General features: G+C 43.0%; 1 protein-coding gene across 3 annotated transcripts in view; it reads right to left on the bottom strand.

The window, feature by feature from the left end:
• The window catches only part of htr4 (5-hydroxytryptamine receptor 4), a 297,439-nt gene that overhangs the window by 124,499 nt on the left and 158,117 nt on the right, over nucleotides 1–14,823 (bottom strand). For all 3 annotated transcript variants that reach the window (XM_049586445.1, XM_049586444.1, XM_049586443.1), the window contains exon 4: nucleotides 4,602–4,802. In XM_049586445.1, coding sequence (XP_049442402.1) covers nucleotides 4,602–4,802 — 201 coding nt within the window. The remainder of the gene's footprint in view (nucleotides 1–4,601; nucleotides 4,803–14,823) is intronic.

Below are 14,823 nucleotides of genomic sequence, written 5' to 3'. Positions count from 1 at the left end.
ATCAAAGTAAGTGGAGAAGGAAGGATACAGCCTACAGGAGATGTGATATGATTCACCGGGGACACCGGGAACTTGGGGGTAATGAAGGGCGATTGCCTCACTATGAATTGGTAATGGAAGCTGTGCTGCTCCAGGATGCGGAGGCAGCTGGATGTATAGAAGAGTACAAAGCTCCTCCGGCCAGATAATTGAATGAAGAAACCATTTCCTCCTTGGCTGCTGCTGAGCTTTGCATCTTTGGGTTGTGTAATTTGGAAAATTCTCTTGTGTTTGTGCAAGTATAAAAACACATGTACATACGTGTGAGATGGAGCAGAATAATGGGCACGGCCATTAGACGTCTACTTTGCATTCAACCTGCATCATTACTACAGTATAGCCTACATACTGCAGCGAGGGGTCGTATAGGTCCTCCCTGCATTCTTCATATTCTTACTGTGGATATATCATTACTAAGTGATACACAGAACGAATCAGATGATCACAGCACAATACTCTCCCAGCACACAGCCAGGTTGGTGCCAGTGTCTCTAAATGTTACACAAAACTTGTTATATCTTTACATTCCCATATAGTCAGTGTCGAAATCCCCGAGGGCCAAATACATTTTTCATGAACTCTGACTCTGAGAGACTTCCGATACATAAAGTTTCTTGAACATCATTCACTCCTAATTCCAATATTGCAGTATGTAAAAAGACACTGAACACAAATCAGCTTGAGAAGTTAAGAAACAGCGAGAAAACTGACTTTTCCTCACACCTGTTTCAAACTGGGCATCGTCTGGTTAAGGTGAAGTTTAATCCAGCTGTCTGCATGATAAGGCTCACCCTGTCTGGTCTGACTATCTCACAACACAGGCTGCCAGCCTCACCCTCAGCTCACAACAAATTCCAACAGTATTCTGTGAGCAACAGAAAAATAATCCCAACCAAGTCACAGTTTGTTTACTGACTAGCTGGCCCTCAATATTTTCAGGAATGACTGTAAGTGCAAAGTGCTGTATTATGTTAGTTAGAGAGCTAACTACTGTAGGTAATTAAGCAGTAATGTCCGGGGCTGAAAAATGACGCCCATGCTGAAGTGACAAAAAAATGCAGTTCCTCTAATGACCACTTGAGGCCGGCTCTAGAAGTAAGTCAATCCTCATAGACCCCCACGTTAACTTGCCCAACTTTCCAGCAGAAATAAACGTTTTCACACAACACTCTCAATCACTCTCACCTGTCACTTATCTGTGTTTGGTCATGGACTTTCCATGTTGAGATATAACATGCAAGGTACCCTGGGTGTGTTGGTTGTTGACGTTCTGGGACGCCATGACAAGTTCTGCCTGTTACATGCATTGTCTGTTCTCAATATACACTCCTGTTTTCACAGAAATGTACAGTTTGCATACAGTGTCTTTCAAAATAAATGTTTGGTACAACACTGCAAATCGTGTTTTTTTTTCCTTGAAGAAGGGTTAAGGAAGAATGAACAGGGTATGGCTTTATAATCTTAAACAGCAGGCTCTTGGGTGAAAGTCTGTGGTTGCTGGACCCATCCACCACCTGTCCCACCCGCCCTACTTGGACTTCTGCTGCCTTAACGTTCGTTGTTGTTGGTCGTATTTGCCCCTGACGCTGCCGGGCATGGCTGCGTAGTATGCCGATGTGAAGGGATGTTTTGGATTTTGGCTGCTTTCGAGTGAGACTGGGTTGGTTTACAGCATGGTACAAAGAAACAGTTTTAGTCTCTATAGCTGATTTCCCAGTTCATGACAACTGTATGGGGGTGATTTGTTTTAAAAAAAATAACTCACCTGTTTATGTGTTATTTAGGCTTAAATTTAGACATAATTAAGGGCATAGCTTCTCAAAATAACTGCCTGCACGCCGTCACATAGTCTATGAGTCAGATCCATCCTCCACAGCTTCACCCTCTCGTCCTAATATGGCCACTTCTGGCTCCAAAAATCCAAGATGGCAACAGCCAAAATGCAAAACCTGCAGCTTCAAAACAGGAGTCCACAAACCAGTGGGTGAAGTCATGGTAGCTACATCCATTACAGTCTTCGCAGATAATGAGTAAAGCAGTAAGCACCACAGTCATAGACCTAGCAGGCTAACCTGCTACCAAGCTAACCCATTGCAAGCGGCTAACTAGCTAGCAAGTGGTGTTAAATTGATTATTTGCCAGTCCTCAAAGTTCTTTCCAGAATCAGTGTTGCTAGCACAAGCTCAAAAAGTCGCTAAAAGTTGCCTAATGATGCAATACATTCATTTGAATATTGGTGATGTAATTGTGTATTTATTTGCAAAAACCTTTGTGGTTGTGTCAGCTGACTGCCTGCACACAGCGCAAGAGGAGGAGGCGACGCCTGGCGTGGTTGGAAGAGGAGCCGTAGACTGTTACTGAGCAGCATGTATGGGAAGGATTCATAATTTACTATATTTGAATTTCTCGCCATTTTCTCGATGGTCTGAATAAGTTGCTAGATTTGTCACTGGTTGCCTTTTAGAAACAAAGCCACTACAAGGGTCTAAAAAGTTGCTAAATCCAGCAAGAAATCCTCCAGGTTGGCAACAGTGCCCAGAGTGCTGCAGTAATCTGATGGTACACTCTCCAACGCCACACACTTGCTGAAAAGAGTCAGTGTCCAAAAACTGCTCTCTAGCTTGTGAGCCAATAAGCCCAAATGAACGAGCACGCTTTTGCCAGCTGATAGGATAGTTCACCTCCTAGGAGACCAAAAGTGAACCAATCAGACACTAGAGTTCTTATTGAGCATGATTTACACTGATACGTAAACATTATACGTGCGCAGGCTGCATCAGAGAGCCGGAATGAATAACTTTTACAGTGCTCTCTTGCAGTTTGAATTGTCTGTTATGTTTATGTCCGCTGCAGTGCTGGAATTTGTCGGGTGCTGTAAATGCTGTAAAGTGTTGTTTTTTTTCTCCTCTGTGTTCAAATGAGCTCCATCAGTCTGCCTGCAGAGGCAATAAAAAGAATGCATTATGCCTACATCCTCACACAGTCCGTGCTATCAGTCCCTCCAGTTAATATCAAAGCTGTCAAAGTGAAAGACATTGCTCGAATCAGGTAACATCACTCTGCTGCTACTCATACACACTCCGACTTATCAAAGACTCACTGTAATGTTTCAGCCCTGGAACAACTTTATGTGGTGCTGAGAAAGATGAGGGTGATTTTTGTACAGTAAGTGTTCTACTAATGAAGCTTTTTCAGGGGTTTGCACACAACATGTTGAATGATGAGTTGAAGGAGAAAGCTGTAGCTTTGTTTAGTTTGCAGGTAACTTCTCTGTCTTCTCCATATAAAAGGAAAACCATTAAAGTAAAAAACAAGGCTTTGTGAACGTGGCAGCTGATAATGTGAGCCTTGATGTACTGTCAATCCTGACCTTTAACCTGAAGTAACTCATCTTCACAAGTTCACAGTAGATCTGACTCCATCACTACATCATAACTCATTACAAGAGTGACACTACTGTAATGTGCACAAAGAATCACAGCGTATGTCAAGGCCTTATGTCTGGCTAATGTAACGCTGCAGATGAACAGTATTTCATGTCAGTGCGGTGGTGTGATTCTGTTGAGCACAACACCGGAAATTCCTGTGAAATCTACAGCGAAAAGACTTTCATATCTCGCATCGCATGGAGTACGACTATGGCGAACTTTGACCGGTGAAGCTTCAACCAAAAGCAAAGAAATGTGTGTGGAAGAGACACTCATGGTGGCCGTGTCTAATGAGCCATTATTGCATCATACTGGCCATTAAAAAAAATTGACTGGCAGTGAGTCGGGAGACAAGCATGGGGCGTAAGAGAATGAAAAATGTACTGATAGCATTTTATTTTGTGGTATTTTATGGCAAGTATTTCTAACATCTCGCTCCTATTGGACCTTCATCAAGAATCTTCCTCTTGACGAAGGTCCAGCAGGACCAGAGGTTAGGGTTCCTAATAAATTGCGAAGCTGAGCAAGAGCAGCGTGCTGTATTTTCTTTTCAAAGACCCAAGTTATATTTTCCAACGCACCTGCATCTGAGACAGCTAGACGTCTTCAAACAAATGGTAAGCTGTCTGCCATTGTCCGTAAGATCAGGCAATGCCCACATTCAGCACAAATGTCGCCTCGGTAGGTGACAGTCACTCACCTGCAATCGCAATTCGACCATGCCCTTACAGTTGTGTTATTGTTTTTGCATTTAACGACCAACAAAAAGTAAAATTTAATTGGTAAATGTGTTTTTTTGTGTTAAATTAGAACACCTTTCCATAAAGTGAATTTGTGGTGTCTGAAGAGGAAGTATAGAACTTTTTTAAGTCGATTTTATTTTTCCAAAATGTAATTTTCTTCCACTAGCTTCATTTCCTGTCCTTGTTCTGTACTTTGCTGCCAGTTTTACGCTACACATTATTTCCTGTCTAACAGCCAGTCAGTGTATTAGGATGCACATTGTGGGGGCCATTTTGGAAAAGCTCTGTTTAGTGGTGAAAAAACACTGTAAGTATTCATGAGCTATATGAATCTGTGTAGATTTGGTTGGTTATTTCATACCAAATCAAAGCCACATGCACAAACACTGACCTGTCCAGGGCGATGCAGCACAGGTGCAGTATGGACGCGGTGGTCAGCAGGACGTCCAGCGAGGTCCGGACCAGGCAGAAGGTCTCGCCGTAGATCCAGTGCTGGTGGACCAGCTCGATGGCACCAAAAGGCATCACCAGCACCGACACCAGCAGGTCGGCAAACGCCAAGGACACGATGAAGTAGTTGGTCTTGATTTTCCTGATGGAGGGAAAGATGTGAGAGGAGAGTTTAGATTAACAAGTATCAGAAATTATTCTTTTAGGTAGGTGTAAATGTGAATTATTAAAATGACTAAATGCTTTTTTCAGCGATGCTGAGTCACACGTAACTGAAACTGAGAGACAGCAGGAGAGCGATTGGCAGTTGTATGTAAAAAACAATTAGAGCAGCAACAGCAAATAACAACTGTGTTGTTTTTGTATAAAGTGTTTATTGTAGGGGGGGGCTGATGATGATGATGATGATGATGATGATGATGATGATGATGGAGAGATCCCTGACAAGCAATTATAGAAAACAACACAGCAGCTCCTGAGAGGTCCTTGTTATAATCATGGAAACAAAACACAAAGAGCAGCAGTTTATTTATATGAATTGTGATGTATTGTAAAGGAAAAGCCTCATGAACACGTTTCAATTAAAACGTCCATTAAAATAAACAGGAGTTGGTTTGTGAGTGTCTGTCATTTAGTAAACTCAAATTCATATTAATTGAATCACATTTGTTAAATAAATATTGGGCATAGTTTGACAAACAGCTTGTGAGCATATTTCTCACATCATATTTGCATACTGACAAGAGTGTTTTCATGATAATGAGTAGAGCCGACATAAGCTGCAGTAACAGCCCACTCACTGCTCAGCAACTCTCAAAACTTAGAAAAAAATGAATTATGTTTATTTACCTATGTTCTCAAACAGCTGACGGGAATCGCTGTTGCATTACAAAAGATAATTCGTTTATGCCAAATCCATTTTAGTCGTGACCAAAGTTCCACCCTTGACGACACCTGAGTCAGTGCCATTTGCTGAAGAAGAAAGTGAAACTGTTGAAAGCTCCAAAAAGCAAGTGAGTGCCTGACATCAACAGACCAATTTGCAAATGGGAATAAGTCTGGAACCTCTCGGTTAATATTCAAGAGGTGTTATCAAAACACCTCTGGACGTAATTGGGAAGAACTTCAACCAATCAAAGCAACAAAATTTGTGGCCTTGCACTGACCGACTGACAAATGTCTGTGAACCAGTGATGCTGTTTTTGCCATCAGAATTTGAAACATAGTTCTTCAACGGAAAGTTCCACATCAGCTGCAGCCATGTTGGTCGTCTTCCTCAATGCCTGAAGGGCGCTCCTCTTTGATAAGCTAGGTTCATGCTTGCTGTCGTGCTCCCAGGGTGACAGTGCACAAACTAGAAATGACATCATCATGTATTTTGCGTTATGGACAAAGGCCCCTTAAGCTGTCAGTCATCATCTCAAACACCTCCCATAAAGGATAAATGGTTGTGATTGTTCAGGTGGAAATCTTTTTGAATGGGAGGGGGACCAGACACACCTGCCAGAGTACATAACATACGTTTGAAGATTATGGACCACTGGACTAAAAATTATTTGGTTACATTACTAAATAATTTTTCACTCAGGATAGATTTTCGTGGTTTGGGCTACATCTTTTCGTTCCATGCGGGGAAAATCTTAAAGGCATGTTCTGCAGGATTTGTCACTTGTTTGTAAACACAACATTCAAACTCGGCCCCTCCTCCGCAGCTCAACGAGACTGAGAGAGCAGTGGCTGTCAACGATGTTGCGTTGACGATAACAAAGCAATGAATCAGAGAAATAAAATGTTGTTTTCAGATTGTTTCATGGTAGTTACCTTCCTTGGTTGAAAACAAACACACCCACATCCCTGCACAGCCCTGCAGGACGCTGCTGCATTGCCGAATTTTGGTTGAATTCAGCTAAAGCACAGGCTTCATCCCAGCCCATTCTCATTCAGAATTCATCGAATCCCACCGCTTTGTCTGTTATGCAGCTGGATGTAACCTTTCACAGTGTTATATGTCATTGGTGGGCCAGATGGCACCTGTTGCAGCAGTATGATACATAGACGGGCAACGTCAGTTCATAACGTAGCCAGATGGTACCTGCTGCGGCGGTATGATACGCCAGTGGGCTGGCGCCAGGTTATAACGCTGCCAGTAATGACGTGACATAAGAAACTAGAAAGTCCCTATAGGATGGGGGGAGTGGTGGTGGATGGGTCCAACAGACCCTGGACTTTCACCTGGGAGCCCGCTGTTCACTTCCCGTATAAATGTAGAGCCAAACCATGTTTTTTTCTAAACCTAACCAAGTGCTTTTGTCGCTGTCCTACGTTGGTAGAGCACGGAACATCGACAGCAGATGTAGAAGGATACCTGGCATGTAATATGTAGACATGACAGGCCACTGACAAATATGTGATGACTTGGGGTGACAACATGTTGTTCATCCGGTCCGCTTGCCTTTCCTGCTCTGTGTGTGTTTGTGTTTGGCTCATCCTCGCGCACTGTTAGCCAGACACTAGGGCTGACCTTCGAATCCATTTATGGACATTCGAAGCTTCGGAGCTCTGAACGTATTTAATTCAAAGCATTCGACGACGCCGAAAAAATATATGGAAAAAACGTAGTTTTCCAACACTAGAATTAAGATAAAAATATTCACAGACAAAAAAACACTAATGGTCGGTGATAAGTAGTGTTTAACTTTTGATTGAACACTAAATTAAAACCCTCAGCACACACTGCAGCACAATCAAACAGATGCACAACTCAGAGCATCAGAAGTGTCTCTGACACCAGACTCAGAGCAGAACGGTGGAACTGGAGAATGCATATTTTACATCAATAAAATCTATTTTATCATTATTTTGAGTCACATCGTTGAAAGAATTTAGTCGTCTGTGTTCAAGCAGGATAATAGCAGGTCTCCATTGTGCGTCAGGCTTTCTATTTCCTTGTCGGAGATTTTTTCTTTTTTAATTACTACTTACGTTTTTCAAGTGATTTCCCAAATTTGTTGTTGAGTTGTGATATGCCAATCGCTTTTGGCAAATCTGGCACTCTGCTTTCTGGGGGTTGTCGGGGTATATTTTAAAGTGCAACCACACATCTGATGACCTCTTGGACATGCCTGCCAGCTCTGAGTGCGCTCGTTGTCAGTATTGGACTGGTGGGGGTTAGTGTTGTGTTTAAGGCCTCCCACCAAAAAACGAAAAAAAAAACCCCAAAAAACCATTTTTTCACAATCAAATCCTGTGCCATCGAACGAAGCTTCGAAGCTTCGAATTTTTGGGGTCAGCCCTACCAGACACAGAAACCTGCAGCTGGCATCATTTCATGACTTCATGCTATTGGCTGGGGGCTACAAACCACGACCCAAAGTCTGATACCTAGAAACATCCCGCACAAACCAAATTAATATGAAAATACAGGCAGAGGTCAGGTTCTCTGCAGACACAGACACCACCCACACTTATGACTGGGTCATAAGAGATTATTGAGAGAAATGACCTTTGTGTGAGTCTATACATTGTTTTTTTTCCCAGTTTGTTTTTACCCCTTTCCTGTTCCAACATGACGTGCCTCTGTGCCCGAGGCCGGCTCCATAATAAACTGGTACTCCCAGTTTGGTGTGACGAACTTCACTGGTCTGTACAGAGTCCTGACTTCAACCTCATCCAACACTTTATGAACTGAGGCGCCAAATGTGACGCAGACCTTATCAGCAAACACCAATGCTGGGCCTAACTGATGCTCTTGTAGCAGAACAGGAGCAAATATCTGCAGCCAGGCTGGAAAATCTTGTGGAAAGCAGATAAAACTACTCAGTGAACTTTAACATCTCAGCAATCAAAGCAAACAGACTCAGGCAGGAAAAAGTTCCAAGTTTGTCTTTCAGCATCGGCAAAGAGAAAAAACGGAAATCAAATATTGGTTCCATTATTCACAAAACAATGGATTCCTGGAGAACAACAACAACAAAATCGAGAGGGAAGAGGAGAGATAAATCTTCACATTCCCTGGAGTAGGAGGAGAAAGACTGCAGAGTTGTGAAAGTGAAAAAGTTGCGAGAAGTCATCAGACACTCATGTCTCCCCAAGCACATACAAACTTGAAATGAGGTAAAACCACAGAGAGACAGAACGAGATTAAGGTAGATTCATTCTGCAAATAGGTTGAACATCAGGATATAACAGAGACTCAAGGACTGAGCCCACCTTGATTGCTGTAACTAACAGCCTGCAAAGTTTTTATCCCTTTCTCACTGATAAAAGGTGCTTTTCTTCATCTTAGTAATACAGCTGTCACGGACGAGGGCCGTGCTGATACTACAAAGTATTACTGGTATAAAAAAAAGACAATTACAATAAAATGGACCTCGAGACATATTTTACCTTTGTGACAGGGATCTGATTAATAGCAAATTCAGGGAGGGACAGTGGTAAGTCATGTCACACTGAATTTAAGTGCTTTATGTTCTCTTTCTGTTGTTCTGTTAATGCAAATAGCTAATCAGCCAATCACATGGCAACAGCTCAATGCATTTAGTCATGTAGACATGGTGAAGACGAGCTGCTGAAGTTCAAACTGAGCATCAGAATGATGAAGAAAGGTGATTTAAGTGACTTTGAACGTGGCATGGTTGTTGGTGCCAGACGGGCTGGTCTGAGTATTTACTGGGATTTTCACACACAACCATCTCTAGGGTTTACAGAGGATGGTCCCAAAAAGAGAAAATATCCAGTGAGCCAAAATGCCTTGTTGATGCCAGAGGTCAGAGGAGAATGGCCAGACTGGTTCAAGATGATAGAAAGGCAACAGGAAGTCAAATAAGCACTGGTTCCAACCAAGGTGTGCAGAAGAGCATCTCTGAAGCAACAACACCTTGTCCAGCCTTGAAGCAGATGGGCTACAGCAGCAGAAGACCACACCAGGTGCCACTCCTGTCAGCTAACAACAGGAAACTGAGGCTACAATTCACACGGGTTTTCTCACCAAAACTGGACAATAGAAGATTGGAAAAACCACATTCAGATGGAAGCATGGATCCATCCTGCCTTGTATCAAGGGTTCAGGCTGCTGCTGCTGGTGATGTAATGGTGTGGGGGAGGTTTTCTTAGTACCAACTGAGCATGGTTTAAACACCACAGCCTACCTGAGTATTGTTGCTGAGCGTGTCCATCCCTTTATGACCACAGTGTACCCATCTTCTGATGGCTACTTCCAGCAGGATAACGCACCATGTCACAAAGCTCACATCATCTCAAACATGACAATGAGTTCACTGTACTCCAATGGCCTCCACAGTCACCAGATCTCAGTCCAATAGAGCACCTTTGGGATGTGGCGGAACAGGAGATTCTCATCATGTGCAGCCGACAAATCTGCAGCAGCTGTGTGATGTCATCATGTCAATATGGACTGAAATCTCTGAGGAATTAAGGCAGTCGTAAAGGCAAACAGGGCCCAACCTGGTACTAGCAAGGTGTACCTAATAAAGTGGCCAGTGAGTGTTCATCAAGTATCTATTATCTATTTGAAAGTCTGTAATATCTTGTATATCTACCTGTTTTAGGGGAGCGACCGAATGTTCTTGTGTGTGAGTTAACGGCTTCTTTTCAAACTGCAGATAAACTCCATCATTAGCACTCAGTGTGTGAGAACAGAACGAGCAGAGTGAATTAGTGTGGAGAGACTGAGCAGAGATACAGAGTCGCAGCTGCTGTGTGAATGAGTATTAAGTATCACCTGTGCAGCAGCACAATGACGGCAGTGAGTATCACCTGAAATACGCTGTTAAAACTCATCTTTGAGACACACACATTTACTTCCTCCCACAGCTGTGCTCTCTTTTACAACCTCCACACACACACACACACACACCCTCACACACTCACACACAATCTGTGCCAATTTTATACTGCATGCTAATACTCTTACAAAAATGACTCAAACCAGTTAAGTGATTAGCAAATTAGCTGGTGATTAATTTAACAGCTGACAACTAGTCGAGTGATTGTTGAAGCTCTAGTTTCAGCCCTTTTTACTTGCGACCAGTAGCCTGACTTTAAAGGTCAACTACTGATTAAAAGTGATGTCACAGGCTGATCATCAGTCAGTAAAGCTGTCACACCAGAAATACATCCTGACAGGTCGGCAGTCAAATGGAGAATGAGGATAATTTGGTGATTTCTCCTGGTTGTTAAACCTTTGCATTCACAGACAAACCTGCAGTGAAAGAGTGGGTCAGTCAGCTGGCCTGTTCTCCACGCTCTCTGCAGCGTGGATGGTCTGCGGTCTATAAATAGCTTCGGTAAGAGCGGATGGCTGTGAGGGTTTTCCATCTGCCTGTCACTAACCCAAACAGCCCCTTAAAACAGGCTGTTAGAGCTGGAACCAACAAGCTGCCTGCTCCGCCCGCTGCATGTGGGGCACGCGTAAATCATGTTGGACATGGACACACACGTTACCATACTGTATATGCATCTAACACACACGAGAACACATGAATACTGTACACACATACACACATATACTGTACATTCACATGCATGCATCAGAAACACAGAAGAACACATGAATAGATTTATAAAAGCACACAGAAACACATAAATACTGTACACACACACACACACACACACACACACACACACACACACACACTGTAGCAGGATAAGGTTTATATACACACACTTACTTGATACTGTACCCTCAAACACACACACACACATACACACAGCAGTGTTGGCTGTAATTCAGAACAGTTTAGAAGCCATTAACACGCTCAGAGCAGAGGCGTCATGTTTAGTCAGGATGACAGACCGTGTTTAGCTTAAAGTGCTAAGAATAAATAAACTTTATTAAAAAGGATTGTGTCACTGGGAGGCTGGTGTCATTTACAGACGCGCACGTGTCTGCTGGATAATACGGAAAGCAGAGGAGGAGAGACGAGGGCATTTAACAGGAAAACACAGCAGAGAAGAAGAGGGATGAGCACAGCGACAGGAAAGTCATATTTTAAATCCTTCATTACAAACAGGGCGAGAAAACTTTATGAAGTTAATTAGTGTGATTATAACCACGACAGTGATTCATTATAGGGATGCTGAAATGTTGTCATGTACCAGAAGTGTTGGGACTTTAGTTTGAACTATGTTAATTTGACACAGGCCCCGTGCGTTCAGATTAGTCCACTCTCCACGGTCGGTTCGGCTGGTTGGTTTTTCTCCAGCTGGTGAAATTTCAGGGCTGAAAACATGTAAATTAAATGACCCTGGGGAGGCAACAACACAACAGCTCCACTGCCAATAAAAGGCATTAGTAATTTTGTTTTTGTAAATTATCGCCTGAGGTGGTGAATGCCTCTGCGTCAGCATGTGATACCAGATTACAACAGCAATTAATGGAAATGTGAAACTTTCTTAATTCCTTTAAAGTCATCTCTGTAGATTTAATAACGAAAAAACTGTTTCCCCTTTTTTGCAGAAAAATAAGATAAGTGGAAGTCTGTGGTGTCTGCCTCAGTGCCTTGTCTGATATCATGAGGAGGGCTTTTCTCATCCATCTGCACCAATCTGAAGGAGAACCAACAGTACATGGGAGAGCTCTGAGAAAACCGCAAAAACAAATCATCATAAATTTAAATGTATAGATACTTATCACAGTAACAAAAGCAACCACACTATCCCAAAACTGTTCACCCATGATCGAAATGAAAATTAGGCCTGCGCTCAGAGGTATGTCAGTCGAATCAGATTTGGCTGTTTTACACGAATATTCGATTATTTGTTACTTTTGTCCATGCAGAGTTTGAGAGTTTAAACAGGGTTTGGTGGAAACACCGCTTGTGCAACATTTCTTGCCGACACTACACATGACACAAAAGCCAATGACTGTATCCTGTTTAGCTGTTGCGAGCTGTCTTACACAACAAGCAGCTACCTCCGTCTTAAGCCTGATTTATGGTCCTGCGGCATACCTACGTCGTTGCCATGACGCCGTCATGAACCCTTCGAACTTCTCCATCACTCCATTTCGTCGCGGTGCAATTCACCGCCAGAGCGGTAGGGGGCTGCGTTCCTTTCCTGAATGGTCGTCTCTAGTTGATTCTTTGTTTAGCTTCCGGCTTTTCCAGTCACAGTGAACAATGGTGACAGAGAGAGAGAGAATCTTTCTGGAGTTGGAGTTGTTGGATGTCAAAGAAAGTATGTAATACTGCAACATCTACATCGCAACAGAAGGTGTTTAAAGATGGCGGGGATGGCGCAATCTGGAAATATGGAACCGGAAATGCGTTGCTACCAAGCAAACCAATCACAGCCCTCTCGGTCTGTGCTGGGTCTGCGTCGCCTCGACGTGTAGTTACATTTTTTGGGAGGTGCACGTCAGGCTATGCCAGGGGCGAGCCTCCTGTGTAGCCACGTACCCTACGACGTAGGTACGTCGTTGATTTAACGCAGGACCATAAATCAGGCATTACTCAGACTCACCTGGGTCTGGGTCTGCAGCTGCCTGTACCAGAGAGCAGCATGACAGCGAGGAGCACTTACTCTGCAGCTAAATGTGGGGACTGAAAGGTCCCTGGAAGTACACTGCACACTGCAGTACTTCAAGAATCTTAGCCGAGTGACACTGAGTGTGACACGAGCGAGCTTCGGTGACTTAATCAGTTTGGTTGCATTATTTTCTATTGGACTGTCTTTATCGCCTGTGAGCAATGCAGCAGGATGCAGCGCGTTGCAGTGCACCATTTGGAGTGCAACTCTTATTGGACACCCTGTTTCTATTATACTCCTGACGCTCGCGTTAAAAGCGCAGCAACAACAAGGAATGGCTGATTTAAAAGTTTGAAATGAAGAGTTATCTATGTGTTACTTCCTCTTTTCCCTACAAGACCCTGAATAAGTTGGCATCTGGCTGGATGGAGATCGTCAGGGAGTTACAGCAGCACGATGTCAAGTATAAACAGCGTGCAGACTGTGTGGCAGCATGTGTGTGTGTGTGTGTGTGTGTGTGTGTGTGTTCCTTGTTCACACACACATGACATGACACACTAAGAGAAACAAGAGGTGGCTGGTAAGAGGGGTTGTGTTTGTGTGGTGGTTATTGATGAGTGGTTTGGCACCCTCTGAATCACCCTCTGCTGGTGTCAACTCCCTGCGGAAGACTGTGTGTGTGTGTGTGTGTGTGTGTGTGTGTGTGTGTAAGTGTGAAATGCCTCTAAATGTGTCTGGCAGCTCCACTCCTGCAGGCTGCACAGACTTTTGCTGCTGTCCAGTGTTTCCACCAGGACAACTTGTAGTCATGTAAATTTTGACTTTCCCTTTCTAACCGTGTCATTAACATGTAGCATGTCTCTGCTAAATCACCAACATTTCACTCTAATCGCATGCCTAACTGGCTGTTTGGCTCTGTGTGTTCTCACTAATTATGAAGCATATTTTCCTCTCATGCTGCATGAATCTGACTGCTGGACTGTCTGTGCAGATGTTAGCTGTAGATATGTAAGCTCAGTCTGTGTGTGTGTTTGATGACAGCTCAGACTCCTCTCTCCTCCACTTTTTTTCTGCTGCACCACATTTGCTTTCTTTGTGTCCATTGTGAGTCAGTCAATGTTCGAGGACTGCAGCGCCAAATTGGTGGGGTACCCTTATGAAGGCAGAGAGGACTCAGCCTGAAACACTGATGAACACTGATGTGTTCCTGTTTAAAGCCCCCTCAAGGCAAAAAAATGTGCTTTTATCCTGTTTGTCTCCTCAGATGTCTGACCTTGAACATACTCACTTGTGTCTGTGCAGTTTGTCGCTAGGGAGGTGCTTTTAGGACTGTCATGATAACAGATTTTGCTGGGCGATTAATTGTGTCAGAAATTATTGCGGTAAGCGATAATATTGCGTCATATTGTGCTTTTGAGACCATTTTTAATTTTGCTGTTTTTAGACCATTTTTTTAAACTTATATAATGATAATAAAGGCATACTGATGCAAGTACACCCTTTAAAAGAGAAATAAACATTTATTTAACAAGAATATTTACGAATGCAAAAAAAGAAAATTTAAATATCCGAAATAACACGTAAAAATACCAAAATAAACAAATAAAGACCTTATGAATACAAAAAATAGACTCTCAGTCCCTGTTAACAAAAAGTGCATGTAATAGAAAAAAAAT

This window comes from Epinephelus fuscoguttatus, linkage group LG9, assembly GCF_011397635.1.
Source record: "Epinephelus fuscoguttatus linkage group LG9, E.fuscoguttatus.final_Chr_v1".
Classification (NCBI taxonomy): Eukaryota; Metazoa; Chordata; class Actinopteri; order Perciformes; family Serranidae; genus Epinephelus; species Epinephelus fuscoguttatus.
This window is presented reverse-complemented; position numbering and strand designations above follow the sequence as displayed.